General features: G+C 41.7%; 1 protein-coding gene across 2 annotated transcripts in view; it reads right to left on the bottom strand.

Moving 5' to 3' along the window:
- Window positions 1–18,954, bottom strand: part of ttll11 (tubulin tyrosine ligase-like family, member 11) — a 235,691-nt gene that overhangs the window by 134,128 nt on the left and 82,609 nt on the right. For both annotated transcript variants that reach the window (XM_041194133.1, XM_041194134.1), the window contains exon 5: window positions 14,846–14,941. In XM_041194133.1, coding sequence (XP_041050067.1) covers window positions 14,846–14,941 — 96 coding nt within the window. The remainder of the gene's footprint in view (window positions 1–14,845; window positions 14,942–18,954) is intronic.

Genomic DNA, 18,954 nt, shown 5'->3' on the forward strand with positions numbered 1-18,954 from the left:
AAATTTGAATTCAATAAAAAAAATCTGGAATCTAAGAGTCTGATGATGACCACAAAACCATTGTCGATTGTCATAAAAGCCCCATCTGGTTCATTAGTGTCCTTCAGGGAAGGAAATCTTCCGTCCTTACCTGGTCTGGCCTACATGTGACTTCGGATCCACAGCAATGTGGTTGACTCTTAAAATGTCCTGTGAACAAGGGCAATTAGGGATGGGCAAGAAATGCTGGCCTAGCCAGAGAACCCACATCCCATGAACAAAAAATTTAAAAATGACATTTTTGAAAGCATATTGTATGAGCACACATGATCATACTCATCTACAAACCAAGTATTTGCATCCTGTTGGAGCACAATATGTTGTGTCATGGTGTGGTGGGGCATGGGTCTCTGCCAACAACACCCCCCACACATTAAGTTCCTGAGCTCAGCAGCGCTGTTGAAAGAGCAGGCACTTCCCACAGATTAGACATCATTCTTGGGTAATCTGCTAATTTCAGTATGGCAATGGCACAATAGGATCAGGTAACATATCCAGCTTCCCATCTGGAAAAGGTATATATTGTAAGGTGATCATGAATATTAAAGGGTGAAATGTCCAAAAAAAACCCACTTAAGTAACAAAATACTGTGACCTTTAATGTTACTATACTATATCCGTAGCATTGTCAAAAAAATTAGGTGACCCATTAAAATGTTTTGGATTACCATTTGGGTCAAATTCTGGATAAAACTTTTGTGCTACAACATATTTTTGAAGATATTAGAGTGCACATTCAAAATCTCAGGCCCAAAGACAATTTAATTGCTATTGTAATCAAATATACACAGGAACATGTCAATGTACAGAAATATAAAGTACTTCATATGATTCACAGATAAACAGGGAGTGAGCCAACTCCACCCTAAAACAAAAAATTTGTATTTATATATAGTGTCTTTCGTGACTTCCTGATGTCTCAAGGTGCTTCACAACCAAAGTACTTCTGAAGTGTAGGCACTGTTATAGGAAATGAGGCAAACATTTTGTGCACAGCAAGCTCCCACAAATAGCAATGTGATAATGACATTATAATTTATTTTTGGGAAATCAGTTGAGACAAATAAATATTAGCCATGACACTGGTGAAATCACCCCTGCTCTATTTTGAAATACAGTCATAGGATCTTTTATATCTACCCAAGAGGGCAGGCAGGTTTGACGTCAGTTATGACATGGCAGCTGATGTGTGCCAGGCCCACCAAATCTATAAGATAAACTTGGTCACGCTATTGCAACAGTTTTGCAATTTGTCTTTATTACAAGGAGATGTGTGCACTAAATTCAGAAGTAATGAGTCCAATAAGACCTTTAGAAATTTAAAAAATTAAATTAAAATATTTATTAACAAAATAAAAGATTTCAAGCATATACATCAGGCTGTAATTACTTAATACTAACTCAACCCCTAAAATTCCTAATTAACCTGAATCTCAGTTACACACCCCATTTAAGGTAACAGCTCAAAATAGATTTTAGATTTAAAAATCCAGCTAGTTAACAGTACCAATTGACAGTGGAATTCCAAATGGCTTTCTCCAACTTTAGTTATTAGACACAGCCGACTTATGCACATTGGCTGGAGGCTTCTTCAAGGCTGTTTTTCACACGCTCCTGTTAGATCTTACATGGCCCTCAATATAGCCTTTCATTTTCCTTTATATGTTTCTCTCTCTTTAATAGTTAAGTTCCATTGTTTCATATGTCTTTGGAACTGTACCTTTCCCATAATATAAAAACTTTCATGTTGCCAATGTTGTTAGTAACCTTTGGAAAAAATAAACACATTCCTTAGTCTTGCTTACCTGGCTAGTTATAAACAGACTAACATCCCTTTGAGGGAATTGAATCTTTAAATTTATCCAAAAGAATTACTTCTAAGAGTTGCATTTGTTGTCTCTACCTTTAATGCCTGTATCCACCCACTGGTCAAAATTACTTTGGTTTACTCTCTCAAACTCGATATAAGTTTGCCAGGCTGTTTCCTTTTCTCCTAAATTTCTGCCTGAATGCCTCAGGAACCAACTCATATGCACTCAAAATAGCCTTTTTTACTGCATCATAATCCACTAATACTTCTTCTGACAGTGAAGCATAAACCTCATGAGCTCTACTCACTAACCTAGACTGTAAAAGCAATGTGCAGATTTCTTGTGCCCACTTCATCTGCTTAGCTAACTTCTCAAATAAAATAAAGAATGCCTCTATATCCCTTTATTCAAACTTTGGAAGAGTTTGTACAAATTGAAACATCTCTCCACTGGGCTTTAGACTGGAAGTGGTTGTTTCCAGATCAGAACCTTCCTCAGCATCTGAGATCTCTTTTTAAATTGCAGTTTTCAAAGATGATATTCTTTCTCTGTCTTCCCTTCTCCCTTTCCTCCTTTGCTAATTTCTCCAGTTCCAATTCCCTTTCCTGTTTTCTTTCTCTCTCCTGCCTGTTTTCTCCCTTTGGAAAGCTCTTTCTCTTTCCTTTCCCTTTCCTCTGCATCTAGCCTTTTCAATTCCAGTTTTTCCATTTCCATTGCCTGTTCATGTTGAAGCTTCTTCATTTGTAACTGAAGTCTCACTACCTCCAGCTGTGACTCACTAGTTTTAGGTATCCCTTCCAACTTCAAATGCTGTGCTATTACTTCAACTATGTCTGCTTTCTTTGCCCCTAAAGTTGACCTCAACTGCAATTTATCTGCCAATTCTGTTAACTTATCCTTAGATAGGTTTTGTAATCCAATCAGAGTTATATCTTCTACTTCCAGAAAAGTTTTAGCCATGGATAAAGCCATTTTTGCAGTCTTACCATTTTAAAATCTCTGACACCAGCTTCTGAGCTCAATGTGCTTCTCGTATTTGCAGCCTTAAGATTAACCAACTCCAAACCATTTAAGGAATTTTAAATATCCCCCCACTTTTGTTACAACGTGACAGGTGATATTTGCCAGGCGAACCAAATACACAAGGAAACTTGGTCATGCTATCAAAAGTTTTGCAATTTGTCTTTATTAAGAGGTGTGTGCACTGAATTCAGAAGTAATGAGTCTACCAAGGCCTTTAGAGATTTTTAAAAATTAAATTAAAATATTTATTAACAAAATAAAAGTTTTCAAGCAATACATAAGACTATAATTACTTAATACTATAACAACTCCTAAAACTCCTAATTAACCTGACTCTCAGTTACACACCCCATTTAAAGTAACAGTCCAAAATAGATTTTAGGTTTAAAAAAACACAGCTAGTTAATACAGTGCCCTCTTGACAGTGGAATTCCAAATGGCTTTCTCCAACTTAGTTACTGGACACAACAGGCTTATGCACAAATGGCTGGAGGCTTCTTCAAGGCTGTTTCACATACTCCTGTTAGATCTTACATGGGCCTCAACATAGCCTTTCGTTCTCCTTTATATAGATTTCTCTCTCTTTAATATGTAAATTCCATTGTTCCACATGTCTTTGGAACTGTACCTTTCCCAAAGTACAACTTTCATGTTGCCAATATTGTCTTTATCCTTTGGAAAAAATAAACACACTCCTTAGCCTTGCTTATCTGGCTAGTTGTAAACAGACCAACATTCCTTTGAAATCCAAACAATCCCTTCACACCTTACATGCTAAGACAGTATCTACGTTTGCTCATTAGGATTTCAAGTACATTTCTACACCTAGCTTCTTCTGATAATTTCAAGCTTGTAGTCCACCTGACTCCAAATGTAATTAAATCACAGAGACAGAACCATCTACATTCACACCCATAAACCTATCTTACAACAAATCAGAAAAATATTATGAAAATTATCATACTTTTGTAACACGTCTCATCCAAAAGATGGCACTTCCAACACTGCAGAACTCCCTCAGTACTGCACTAGAGTGCCAGCCTTGATTTGTGTGCTCAAGTCACAGAGTGGCACTTGAGCCCAGAACTTTCTGACTGAAGGGGCAAGAGTGCTACCAACTGAGCCACAACTGATGCCTGCAAAACCTGATTGGATCAAGGAGAAAGGTGTTTTGCTTGAAACATGTAGTAATTAGTACAGCATCCTTACTGCTGAAATATTCTAATTAGCAATGGAACTACTGCTGGCAACGTTAAGTTTTTACAAAATATAAATGTATCAAATTCTAATCACCACAAAATGTTCAGCTAATTCAGCAGGGGATTTTATAATTTGGAAAGAAATGAAATATACAAGTTTCCCAAGAAATAATAGACTACTTCACAAGGTAATTATAGATGAGGAAGGGCAAATCAGTCCAACTTAGTGCATCCATCCAGAAATACCCTGAAGTCCTTTCACTGCAGCATCTAATTGTTTATTAAATGATTACAGAGCTTTACTTTCACTATTCTATCCTTACATCCATTCCAAGCACTGATCATTCCTTGCGCCAAGAAGAACTTCCTGAGATCAACTTTATGTTCACCTCTTTAGGTCACTTTAAGATGCCTCTTTCCTTAGCTGAAAAACAAAGATCTCTCCAAGTTTTTTCTCATATCTCAAACATTGAACACTAGTGATCAGTCTTGTTGTTTATCTTTGCACTGCCTTCAACACTGAATGCCCTCGGAAATGGTTTAGCAAACCACTCAGTTGAATCAACCCTCTACAGAAAATTCAAAAAGGAATGAAACTGGAGGAACCACTGTCATGAACACTTTAATCACAGAAAATGGTTAACCTTCAAGGACTAAGATGATTCTGGAAGAATATCTGTGTTTTAAAAGACACTGTCCCTTAAAAACAGCTAGTGCAGGACTCCGACCGCTATCCCTGGAAAAAAAATCCTTTTACAGGAAAGGAGTCACATGGTAGTTTATGGCTCTGAAAAAAACCCATGCCTGGAAAAACTGTATTTAAAAGTTGGTGTTGGTTTTGGTTTTGCTTCAAGAAGAGAAAAAACCAACTCTTGTGCAGAAGACTACAGCCTTTTTGCAGTCCAGAGCCGGAAGTAAATGTAAGCTGCTCCTAAGTTGCTACATACTGGAATTGAGTACCTGTAAGTGTTAGTCGAGTCCACCTGAAAAGCAGTGCAAAAGTCATCAACTGTTTCGCAGGCCAGCACAGAGACACCAGCCATATAACCCAGATGCCATTTTAAGAACTCTATCATCTTTCCTTTTCCCTTGAACCACTAACTTTGAAACTTTGGCAGAGTTCCTCTATTTTTTTGGGGGAGAGGGAGGGGTGTGTCTAATTAGTATACTTTCATATAGATAAAAGTTTCATCTTCCACACTATGTTAATAAGCTTTGCCTTTCTATTCAAAAAGACTGGTTTTGTAATAAACTAATCTTTGTTGTTTATTGGAAGGAGCCTGGTTAAAGTCTCTTATTCTGGGTAACAGTAGCAAAGATAAATGTTTGGTCATTTTGGTGAGTGAATCAAATGTTTAAACTAATGGTGTGACCTGTGGAGTAGTGGGGCTAGGTCAACTTTGCATTCCTCCTATCCTGCTCATAACACCACCCAGCACTGACCTAGGCACCGGAAAAGACATTGTCACAGCAGTCCTGTGGACCCTGCAAAGTCCTCCTTACTAACAACTGAGGTGTATGCTAAAATTTTGACAGCCGTCCCACAGACTAGTCAAGCAACAGCCTGACAGTCATATTCATGGAATAATACCTTACAGCCAATGTTTTTTTGTTTTTTTTAATTCATTCACGGGATTTGGACTTCACTGGCTGGGCCAGCATTTATTGTTCATCCCTAGTTGCCCTTGAGAAGGTGGTGGTGAGCTGCCTTCTTGAACCACTGCAGTCCATGTGGTGCAAGTACATCCATAGGGCTGTTAGGGAGGGAGTTCCAGGATTTTGACCCAGCGACTGTGAAGGAACGGCAATATATTTCCAAGTTAGGATTGTGAGTGACTTGGAGGGGAACTTCCAAGTGGTGGTGTTCCCATCTATTGGCTGCCCTTGTCCTTCTAGATGGTAGTGATTGTGGGTTTGGAAGGTGCTGTCGAAGGAGCCTTGGTGAATTCCAGCAGTGCACCTCGTAGATGGTACACACTCCTGCTACTGTGCTTCGGTGGTGCAGGAAGTGAATGTTTGTGGATGTGGTGCCAATCAAGCGGGCTGCTTTGTCCTGGACAGTGTCAAGCTTCTTCAGTGTTGTGGGAGCTGCACTCATCCAGGGAAATAGGGGAGTATTCCATCACACCCCTGACTTGTGACTTGGTGGACAAGCTTTGGGGAGTCAGGAGGTGAGTTACTCATCACACAATTCCTAGCCTCTGATCTGGTCTTGCAGCCACAGTATTTATATGGCTAGCCCAGTTCAGTTTCTGGTCAATGGTAACCCCAGGCTGCTGATAGTGGGGGATTCAGTGATGGTAATGCCATTGAACATCAAGGGGCGATGGCGGGATTCTTTCTTGCTGGAGATGGTCATTGCCTGACACTTGCGTGGTACAAAAGTTACTTGTTACTTGTCACTTGTCAGCCCATCCTGGATATTGTCCAGGTCTTCTGCATTTGGACAAGGACTGCTTAAGTATCTGAGTCGTTGCAAATTGTGCTGAACATTGTGCAATCATCAGCGAACATCCCCGCTTCTGAAATGATGGAAGGAAGGTCATTGATGAGGCAGCTGAAGATGGTTGGGCCTAGGACGCTACCCTTTGGAGCTCCTGCAGTGATGTCTTGGACATCAACTACAACCATCTTCCTTTATGCTAGGTGTATTCCCAACCAGTAGAGTTTTCTCCTGATTCCCATTGACTCCAGTTTCGCTAGGGCTCCTTGATGCAACACCCAGTCAAATGCGGCCTTGATGTCAAGTGCAGTCACTCTCACCTCATCTCGGGAGTCCAGCTCTTTTGTCCATGTTTGAACTAAGCCTGCAATGAGGTCAGAAACTGAATGGCCTTGGAGGAACCCAAACTGGGTGTCAGTGAGCAGGTTATTGTTAAGCAGGAGCCACTTGATATCACTGCTGGTGACCCCTTCCATTACTTTACTGATGATCGAGAGCAGACTGATGGGGCGGTAACTGGTCGGGTTGCATTTATCCTGCTTATTGTGTACAGGACATATCTGGGCAATTTTCCACATAGCCCAGTAGATGCCAGTGTTGTAGCTGTACTGGAACATCTTGGCTAGGGACGCGGCAAGATCCTGAGCACAAGTCTTCAGTACTATTGCTGGAATATTATCAGGGCTCATAGCCTTTGCCCTATCCCGTGCCTTCAGCCGTTCTTGATACCACGTGGAATGAATTGAATTGGCTGAAAATTGGCATCTATGATGCTGGGCACTTCTGGAGGAGGCCCAGGTGGATCATCCACTCAGCACTTCAGGCTGATGATTGTAGCAAATGCTTCAGCCTTATCTTTTGCACTGATGTGTTGGGCTCCCCAATCATTGAGGATGGGGATGTTTGTGGAGCCTCCTCCTCCAGTGAGTTGTTTAATTGTCCACCACCATTCACGACTGGATGTGGCAGGACTGCAGAGCTTAGATCTGATCCGTTGGGTGCGGGATTGCTTAGCTCTGTCTATCACTTGCTGCTTGGCATGCAAGTAGTTCTGTGTTATAGCTTCACCAGGTTGACACCTCATTTTTAGGTATGCCTGGTGCTGCTCCTGGCATGCCCTCCTGCACTCTTCATTGAACCAGGGTTAATTCCCTGGCTTGATGGTAATGGTAGGGTGGGGGATATGGTAGGTCATGAGGTTGCAGATTGTGTTTGAGTACAATTCTGCTGCTGCTGATGGCCCACAGCGCCTCATGGATGCCCAGTCTCGAGTTGCTAGATCTGTTTGAAATCTATCCCATTTAGCACGGTGGTAGTGCCACACAACATGATGGAGGGCATCTTCAACGTGAAGGCGGACTTCATCTCCGCAACGACTGTGCGGTGGTCACTCTTACCGATACTGTCATGGACAGATGCATCTGTGGCAGGTAGGTTGGTGAGGATGAGGTCAAGAATGTTTGTCCCTCACCACCTGCCACAGACCCAGTCTAGCAGCTATGTCACTTACGACTCGGCCAGCTCGGTCAGTAGTGGTGCTACTGAGCCACTCTTGGTGATGGATATTGAAGTCCCCCACCTGGTGTACATTCTGCGCCCTGCCACCCTCAAGTGTTTCCTCCAGGTGGTGTTCGACATGGACAAGCACCGATTCATCAACTGAAAGAGGGTGGTATGTGGTAATCGGCAGGAGGTATCCTTGCCCATGTTTGACCTTATGAGACTTCCTGGGGTCCAAAGTCTATGTTGAGGACTTCCAGAGCAACTCCGTCCTGACTGTATACCACTGTGCCGCCACCTCTGCTGGGTCTGTCCTGCCACCAGGACAGGACATATCCAAGGACGGTGATGGTCGTGTCTGGGACATTGTCTGTAAGATGTGATTCCATGAGGATGACTATGTCAGGCTGTTGCTTGACTAGTCTATGAGACAGCTCTCCCAATTTTGGCACTAGCCCCCAGGTGTTAGTGAGGAGGATTTTTCAGGGTTGACAGGGCCAAGATTGCCATTGTCATTTCCATTGCCTAGGTTGATGCCGGGTGGTCTTTCCAGTTTCATTCCTTTTTTGTGACTTTGTAGCGGTTTGAAACAACTGAGTGGCTTGCTGGGCCATTTCAGAGGGCATTCATTTAAGAGGCAATCACATTGCTGTGGGTCTGGAATTACATGTAGGCCAGACCAGGTAAGGACAACAAAATAAAGGGGCATTAGTGAACCAGGTGGGTTTTTCTTATGGTCATTATTTGACTTTTATTGTATTTAAATTCCACCATCTGCCGAGGTGGGATTCGAACCTGGATCCCCAGAGCATTACCCTGGATTACTAGTCCAGTGACAATACCACTACGCCATCACTTCCCCTAGCCTGTTCCAGGTTATCTCGTTTCCTACCAGCATGACAGGTCCACCAGAGGTGGTGGCACAGTGGTATAATACAGTCAGGAGGAAGTTGCACTGGAAATCCTCAACATCGACTCCAGATCCCATGAAGTCTCATGGCATCAGATCAAACGCAGGAAGGGAAACCTCCTGATTGCCAAATTCTGCCCCCCCTTCAGCTGATGAATCACTGCTGCTCCATGTTGAATACCACTTGGAGGAAACACGGAGGGTGGCAAGGGCGCAGAATGTACAGTGGGTGGGGAAGTTCAATGCCTTGGTAGGACCACGACTGACCTGGTCTAGCTACTGAGTGATTCCACAACCAACTGATCAGGTCGAAGCTCTGCGATCCTGTCACATCCAGTTATGAATGGCAGTGGACGATTAAACAACTCAGTGGAGGAGGTGGTTCAACAAGTATCCCCATCCTCAATGATGGGGGAGCCCAGCACATCAGTGCAAAGGCAAGGCTGAAGCATTTGCAACAATCTTCAGCCAGAAATGCCGAGTGGATGATCCATCTCGGCCTCCTCCAGAGGTCCCCAAAATCACAGATGCCAGTCTTCAGCCAATTCGATTCACTCCATGTGATATCATGAAATGGCTGAAGGCACTGGAAACTGTAAAGGCGATGGGCTCTGACAACATTACAGCAATAGTACTGAAAGTTTATGCTCCAGAACTTGCCATGCCCGTACTCAAGCTGTTCCAGTACAGCTACAACACTGGCAATGTGGAAAATTGCCCTGGTATGTCCTGTACACAAAAAGCAAGACAAATCCAACCTGGCAAATTAGCACCCCATCAATCCACTTGCCATCATTTGTAAAGTGATGGAAAGGGTCATCAGCAGTTCTATCAAAGCAGCACTTGCTTAGCAATAACTTGCTCACTGACGCTCAGTTTGGATTTGCCAGGATCACTCAGCTCCTGACCTCATTACAGCCTTGGTTCAAACATGGACAAAAAGAGCTGAACTCCAGGTGAGATGAGAGTGATTGCCCTTGACATCAAAGCCGCATTTGCCCAAGTGTGGCATCAAGGATCCCTAGCAAAACTAGAGTCAATGGAAATCGTAAAATACACTCTGCTGATTGAAGTCATACCTAGCACAAAGGAAGATGGCTGTCGTTTTTGGTGATCAATCATCAGTTCCAGGACATCACTGTAGGAGTTCCAAAGAGTAGTGTCCTCAGTCCAACCATCTTCAGCTGCTTCATCAATGACCTTCCTTCCATTATATGGTCAGAAGTGGGGATGTTTGCTGATGATTGCACAATGTTTAGCACCATTTGCAACTCCTCAAATACTGAACCAGTCCATGTCCAAATTCAGCAAGACCTGGACAATATCCAGGCTTGGGCTGACAAGTAGTACATAACATTTGTGTCACACAAGTGCCAGGCAATGACCATCTCCAACAAGAGAGAATCTAACCATTGCCCCTTTACATTCAATGGGATTACCATCACTGAATCCCCCATTGTCAACATCCTGGGGGTTACCATTGACCAGAAACTGAACTGGACTAGAAGAAAAGGTCAGAGGCTAGGAATCCAGTGGTGAGTAACTCACCTCCTGATTCCCCAAGGCCTGTTCACTATCTATAGGGCACAAATCATGACTGTAATGCAATACTCTCCACTTGCTTGGATGAGTGCAGCTTCAACAACACTCAATAAACTTGACACCATCCTGGACAAAGCAGCCCACTTGATTGGCACTCCATCCACAAACATTCACTCCCTCCACCACTGATACACAGTGGCAGCAGGGAGTACCATCCACAAGATGCGCTGCAGGAATTCACCATGCCTCCTTATAGCACCTTCCAAACCTACGACCACTATCTAGAAGGACAAGGGCAGCAGAAACAGGCAGCAGACACATGGGAACACCACACCTGGAAGTTCCTCTCCAAGCTACTCACCATCCTGACTTGGGAATTATATCGCCGTTCCTTCACTGTTGCTGGGTCAAAATCCTGGAACTCCCTCCCTAACAGCACTGTGGGTTTTCCTACACCACAGACTGCAGCAGTTCAAGAAGGCAGCTCACCAGCACCTTCTCAAGGAAAATTAGGGATGGGTAATACCAGCTGGCCTAGCTAACAACACCCACATCCCTTGAATTAATAAAATTAACTACCACCGTGCTAAATGGATTAGAGTTCAAACAGATCCAGCATCTTAAAACTGGTTATCCAAGATAGTCCATGGGCCATCAGCAGCTGCAGAATTGTATTCAATCAAAATCTGTAACTTCATGGTCTGGCATAATTCCCACTCTACCATTACCATCAAGCTAGGGGCTCAACTCTGGTTTAAAAAAATACTTGCAGGTGGGCATGCCGGAAACTGCATTAGACATACCTAAAAATGGAGGTGCCAACTTGGTGAAGCTACAACACAGGAATACTTGCATGCCAAATAGTGGAAGCACCATTAATAAACAGAGCTAAGCGATCCCACAACTAACAAATCAGGTCTAAGCCCTAAAGCCCTGCCACATCCTGTTAAATGGCCTTGACAAGGTGGATGTTGAAAGGATGTTTCATCTTGTGGGTGAGTCCAGAATTAGGGGGCACTGTTTTAAAATTAGGGGTCACCCTTTTTGGACAGAGATGAGGAGAAATGTCTTCTCTAAAGGTTGTGCAACTTTGGAACTCTGCCTCAGAAGGTGGTGGAAGTGGGGTCATTGAATATTTTTAAGGCAGACATTGATTCCATTGCCTAATAAGAATCTATCTAAGGTTATCGGGGTTAGATGGGAATATGGAAATCGAAACACAAACAGATCAGCCATGAACATCGAATGGCAGAGCAGGCTCAAGGAGCCAAATGGCCTACTTCTGTTCCTATTTATGTTCTTATGTAATGGTGGTGGATAATTAAATAACTAACCAGATGAGACTGCCCCACAAATACCCCACATCCTCAATGATGAGGGAGCCTAGCATAGCAGTGCAAAAGATACGGCTGAAGCATTTGTACCCATTTTCAGCCAATAGTACCAAGCAGGTGATTCATCTTGGCCTCCTTCTGAGGCTCCCAGCATCACAGATGCCAGTCTTCAGCCAATTCGATTCACTCCATGTGATATCAAGAAACGGCTGAAGGCCCTTGACAACACAAAGGCTATGGGCCTTGAAAATATTCCGGCAATAGTATTGAATACTTGGGCTCCAGAACTGGCCATGCCCTTAACCAAGCTGTTTCAGTACAATTACTCCACTGGCTATGTGAAAACTTGCCTAGGTTATGTCCTGTCCACAAAAAGTAGGGCGAATCCAACCCAGCCCATTACCATTCCATCAGTCTACTCTCGATGATCAGCAAAATGATGGAAGGTGTTGTCGACAGTTCCATGAAGGAGCACTCAGCAATAGCCTGCTCACTGCCATTCAGTTTAGATTCTGCCAGGGTGACTCAGCTTCTGACATCATTATAGCCTTTGCCCAAACATGGACAAAACTAGAGGTTAAAATGAGCTTGACTGCCCTTGACCTCAAGGCAGCATTTGACCAAGTGTGGCATCAAGAAGCCCTAGCAAACTGGAGTGAAAGGGAATCAGGGAGAAAACTCTCCACTGGTTGGAGTCATACCTAGTCCAAAGGAGAATGGCTGCGTTTGTTGGAGATCAATCATCTCAATCCCAGGACATCGCTGCAGGAGTTCCTCAGGTTAATGCCCCAACTATCTTCGGCTACCGCATCAATGACCTTCTCTCCATCATAAGGTCAGAAGTGGTGATGTTTGCTGATGATTGCACAATATTCAGCACCATTTTTGACTCCTCAGATGCTGAAGCAGTCCATGTTCATATGTAGCGAGTCATGGACAACATTCAGGCTTAGGATTTATATCCATACGATACAAATTAGGAGGAGTAGGCTGTTGAGCCCTTGAGCCTGCTCTGCCATTTGATAACATCATGGCTGATCTGATTGTGGCCTCTACTTTCTGTGGGCCCTATACTCCGACTCCCTTGTCAGTCAAGTATCTTGAGGTCAAACTGATTGGCCTGTAATTGCTGGGCTTAACTTTACACCTTTTTGAAAAAAGGTGGAACATTTGCAATTCACCAGCCCTCTGGCACCACCTAGAGTTTCAGGAGGACCAGAAAATTATGGCCAATGCCTCCGCAGTATCCCTTTTCTTATTATCGTTGGATGCATCTCATCCAGTACTGGTGCTTTTTTCAACTTTAAATATAGACAGTCTATTCAATACCACCTCCTTCTGAATTTTAAATCCTTCAAATGTCTGAATTACCTCCTAAGCTAGAACCTAATCTTCTCCCCTTAACATTCAATGGCATTACCATCACTGAATCCCTCACAATCAACATCCTGGGAGTTACTATTGACCAGAAACTGAACTGGGCCAGCCAATAAATGCTGTGGCTACAAGAGCAGGTCAGAGACTTGGAATCCTGCAGCGAGTAACTCACCTCCTGACTCCCCAAAACCTGTCCAGCATCTACAAGGTACAAATCAGGAATGTAATGGAATATTCTCCACTTGCCTGGATGAGTGCAACTCCAAATACACTCGAGAAGCTCCATACCATCCAGGACAAAGCAGCCTGCTTGACTGGCACCCTACCCACCACCTTAAATATTCACTCCTTCCACCACCGATGCATAGCGGCAGCAATGTGTACCATCTACAAGAAGCACTGTAGCAACTTACCAAGGCTTCTTCGACAGCAGATTCCAAACCCATGACCTCTATCATCTAGAAGGACAAGTCCAGCAGATGCACGCAAATAGCACCATCTGAAGAGGTCCCTCTCCAAGCCACACACTATCCTGATTTGTGACTATATCACTATTCCTTCACTGTCACTGGGTTAAAATCCTGGAACTTCCTTCCTAACAGCACATGGACTGCAGCAGTTCAAGTTCACCACAACCTTCTCAAGAGCAATTAGGGATGGGCAATAAATGCTGGCCTAGCCAGAGACACCCACTTCCCATGAAAGATTAAATAAAAAACCTTCAATATTCCCCTCATATCATGGTGACCAAAATTAACATAATGCTAGAGATATGATCTGATCGGAATAGTATTTAATTTGACCATGCCTTCCATTCTGTTCTTTTGGCAATGCAGTTCAACGTTCTTTACTGGGTATGTTCCAACGGCTGTAGATGTTGTAGATCACGTGTACCAAAACTCCTAGGTCCCTTTCAATTTCGCACTTTACTATTTCACTAAAATCCATGTATTGTCCATTCCCTTCTAAGGTACAGTAATTTACTTAAATTTAATGTAGAAGAATAAACTTTACAAGAACATAATCAGAAAGAAGTTCAAATAAAATGTGCAATCACTTCTATCAGAATGTGGCAATACTACCTATATGCTCAAGGCAAAATAGCCCAGGGTGAACAGGGCAGGTACATTCAAATTGTTATCCAAACATGAATTCAAACTGCAAGCGTATTACCTTCACAGTATATCTGGGCATACAAGCTGAACAACGTCTTCAAAGTGCAACACTGCCTGCTCAGATGACAAATCAAGATGACGGAGGCCATTCTGTCCGTGTAGCCAGGCAGAAGTGAAATTTAACAGATAGTGAAGAAAATGCTATATTGGTTCAGCACAATGTGACTGAGGTGCAACTGTAGGAGCTTGACAAAGGAAGTCTTAAATGATCAAGTCCACTAAATTAAAATGACCTCTGTTGTCAATATCAGCACTGCCTCTCTCAGCTAATAGTATCAAATCAGTTAATTTTGAAACAAAGTGACACTGGGCACTGTTAGTCAAGTCAATGCATCTGCTACCTTTATCAAATTATAATTAATCTTAACCTCCTTTTCTAAGGATTTTTTAAGGGTTGACAAGGAACAACTTAAATAGCATCTTAGCCAGCTGTTTTCCTTTGATGTGTTAGGGCAAACACTTTAGTGTACCATCTAGCTCTAGGCCCCTTACCTCCTGTTCATGCTCTATTCTCATGCTGGGATTGGCATTCACCTCCAATAAAACGGGCTTCATGTTTTTCATGAGAAGTATATCAAATCCTAAAATCTGTGTAAACAAAAATGGAACTTGATGAAGTAATGGCTATTATATTTCAGTATTTCATCGCAATTATCATCCTATCTGTTTATAGTTAAATGTGGGAGAGTAGTGGTCATAATATAAGGTTTAAAGGTCCCAACGGAAAGAGAAAATATTAATACAAAAACAATAGCAGATTAGAATAGGGCAAATTTTAGAAAGGAGTTAACAAGATGAGGTGAGGCGAAAAGAGATATTGGCACACAAGACAGTGGAACAACAATGTTTTTTTTAAAAAGGGAGACAATGTCAAGTTTCAGAATGCTGTAGATAAAATTATTAACTAAAATTGAAGAGGATGGTGCCTACAGCTCATTAGGACAGAAGAATAAAGGCAATTTGAGAATTTGAAAATGAAAGTTTGGGAGTGGGTACATAGAAAAAGGCTGAGCCCAGTGGTCGAGGGATCCAGAATGAGGGGACACATATTAAATGCATACTTTTAATAATTTAATGTATATTTAATGTTGGAGATTTGGTGTAGACAGCAGGAGAGGTATTACACAGAGGGTTTTGAGGTATGTGGAATGCACCACTGGTGTTATAGATTGAATCAGAGACATCAAAATTTAAGAATAGGTTAGATAGTAGTTGTAGTAAAGGGGCGTATGGAGGATAAACAGCAATATGGAATGGTTGGATCAAACAATCTGTTTTAGTGTTGTAATTTCTAAGTTATTTTTGTAAAACATTTATGTCAGCATATAAAATGAAAGATTATCATTTCACTTTGCCTGCATTTTCCACTTGAATTTTCATATTAGCATTGCACTCTGTTACATGCACTGTTTCCATTGTGCAAAATTTCCTGGAAAAGTTCAGCATAACTGTGACGTGTCATTTTTCTTCGACGCATCATGGCAGAAGGTACTGCTAGAGTGAAGTCATTAGCGCATCAACACTATACACATCACTTAAAAGTAAAACTACATCTGATAGGGATGTTAACCTCAGAAGGCAATTCTAAATAGTTCAGTTTTTGGGCTCTGAGACTAGTGTTGAAAGCTGTCTAAGTTGACATCATAGCAGAGATGGTCAAATTAATCTTTGCTACTGGACATAAATGCAAAAATTAGAGGCTAAACCAGAATTAGGTTTCTTTCCAGTAGGCCTGAATATAGAAGGTTAGGTATCTCAAATGAGCAACAGAAATTCATACGCAGATTGAACTGAGATTTACACTTCTCCTTGTGCAAGGTTAAGTAGTTCTTGCCGTGAAGAATCAGTGTTCTATTTCAGACGCCATATATGCAATACAAACATGGACAAAAACATGAGGGGAATACACAATTTTAAAAAAACTCATGTAAAGTTGGAACTCAAAATGGACAAAAATTAGCGGTGCTGCATTTGTATTTAACACTGATTTTTCCATTCAGCATTTATAAATGAGTTCTGCAGGAAATCTCACCATATACCTCTAGACGAGATTGACACAAGAACCGGTCTATGTGCCAGATAAGTGCAATCCATGAAATTCAGAATCTAGGGCAAGTATTTTATGTCTGCATGCATACCTTATTACCACAGCCACTACATGTTGTTTAGAAGTAAGGATTTTGTGTTATATGGAGGTGCACTGCAGAAACTAAATCACTAGAATTTTACATAATTCATATTTTTTGTTTTGCTTATTAAAATTGTATGTATTTCTAATGATTTTTCCTCTGTGCCCTCTACTTTTGAGACTCACTTTGTTTGTTCACATAAGGGTGGGAGAGAGCTCCAGGAAAGTAATATTATTCGAATTTCTGATAAATTGCTCATGTTTTAGAACACAACCTGAGCTCCTTTTATGTGCTATTGCAGTCATAGTCAGTTTTACATTTCCAGAAACTATCCTGTGCTGGTCTACAAAATACTTAATAAGTTACGATTAAAGCAGGCAACCTTATAACCCAATGAATTGCAGATAGAATACAAACAAGCCTGCAACAGTTCAGTACAAGGCAGACCCTATTTATAAATCTCTTCAAAGAGCCTCATCATACCAAAGTATTTAAATATTCAGAATATTTTATAACTCTAAAGATGATATAGTTGTAAACTATGATGTTCAGTGCAGAATGAAAACTTTTGAACTGAAACTTAGAAATGAACAGATATCAGCTGAAATATGTAAAATTTATAGGAGTTGGGTTACTTTGTTAAGAGTGTGAGGTTTTAAAAGATGGTTATGTTCTAAACTGTCTCTTAATTCAAGATAAAATGGAGCATATGACCTCCTACAGGTTCTGCGAGCGAGGGGGAAGAGGGCATGCACTTGCATCTACACAGGGCGAGCAGGTGAGCGCGCAAGCGGGGCAGGCTGAGAGACAGTGTGAGAGAGAGATCGCGAGGGGGCAGGCAGAGAGAGCAAACCTGTTGCGAACTTTAGAGGAAAAGGCTGGTCTTTGTTTGCCACCAGGCAGAAAGCTGGTGGGAGCTTGTTCTCTGGTCAAAGAGATGGGACCTGTGAAAATTGAAGGGCAGTGGAAAATTGACCCGGCATGGCCAGGAGGAGTGGCTTGGGCCTTGCTGCTGGAAGCCGGTTCAGGAATTCCGAAAGGACTGAGGAAAATAACTTTCAACGGGCACTGAACTCAGCAAAACAGGGAGGAGGGAGCTCAGAGAGATGGGAATAATTTTGCATTAGCTTCTTTAAAGACTACTCTTCTGCAGAGAGTGCAATGTAACATATAAACATAGCATGCTTTTTGTCTGTGTTAGGAAGTTAAGGAGGGGGGAGGTGGGGGAGATCTCTTTTCTGTAGTTTAATGTCTTTCTGACTAAATATTAATTAATAGGCAATGTTGATTTTAGTTTGTTTATTACAGTAAAAGTGTTAAAATTCAAAATCCTGTCACGTGATCCTTTGAATCGGTCACTGGGAACTCAAATCTCTTTTTTTAAAGGTTAGCAATCTCTATGGGGATCTTAACTTCAAAAAACTAAACAGAACTTACTCTCACAAAAATAAGCCATGGTATATGTCAATCAACTAGAATATCATTGGGATAATTTTGTGTTGCGTGCGAGTGTACTATTTAGCTTTATTTTTAAGTAGCATATTCATCCTAAATTTTCTTCCAGGGTTGCAGAGGCATTAATGCCTCTCAATATTGCTATTTAATGACCCACCACAAAGATGAACTTGCAATGAGACCAGACAATTTTTTTTCTCTCCAAGTAGCATCATCATTTCATAAGACACTGATTCCCTCTGGCCACTGAACAGCACCTCATCAGGTTGGCAGCCAGGCAGTACTAGGACAAATATACAAACATCTGAAAGCAGGCATCCACTGCTGTGATGTCATTTATTTCACCACATCTACCTACAGAGGCTGCATATTTCTGGCACCTAGAAGACTGGCTATGGGGGTAGCTTTAATATCCATCTTAATTTTTCAGACAGAAAATTAGGGACAGATTCTTGTTGTGGCTTTTGACTCATGCCTATTTGCTTGCTGTAACCTTAGTCTCAGATTTACTTCCTTTATTGTGAAAAGTCTGAACTATGATGATAGTTAAGAAATCAAGTTAAATAAAATGATACATAGATAAAAATTATTAGATCATTGGCAGCCATATTCTGTATTGGATAACTCTGGTTATCATACTCTTTTAGCACTTGGTTGCAGACCAGAAATGCAGAGTTTAATTATTAATGATGCCGTGGGAAATACCAAGTAGAGGTGGTTATTTCCTCAGAGAAAAGTTAATTCTGGGCTGTTATCTGGTACTTCCTAGTAACCCATTTCAAATGAATTTTCAGATAGTTTTGGCACAAACATCAAGTTGTCTTCTTGAAAGCAAAAAGCTTGAGGTGATCAGTGAAATCTGAAATAAAAACAGAGAATGCTGGGAAAACCCAGCAGGTCTGACAGCATCTGTGGAGAAAGAAACAGCATTAACGTCAAGTCCTCTGAAGAGTCTTATGGACTCGAAACATTAACTCTGTTTCTCGCTCCACAGATGCTGTCAGACCTGTTGAATTT

The sequence above is a fragment of the Carcharodon carcharias genome, chromosome 8, assembly GCF_017639515.1.
Source record: "Carcharodon carcharias isolate sCarCar2 chromosome 8, sCarCar2.pri, whole genome shotgun sequence".
Taxonomy (NCBI): domain Eukaryota; kingdom Metazoa; phylum Chordata; class Chondrichthyes; order Lamniformes; family Lamnidae; genus Carcharodon; species Carcharodon carcharias.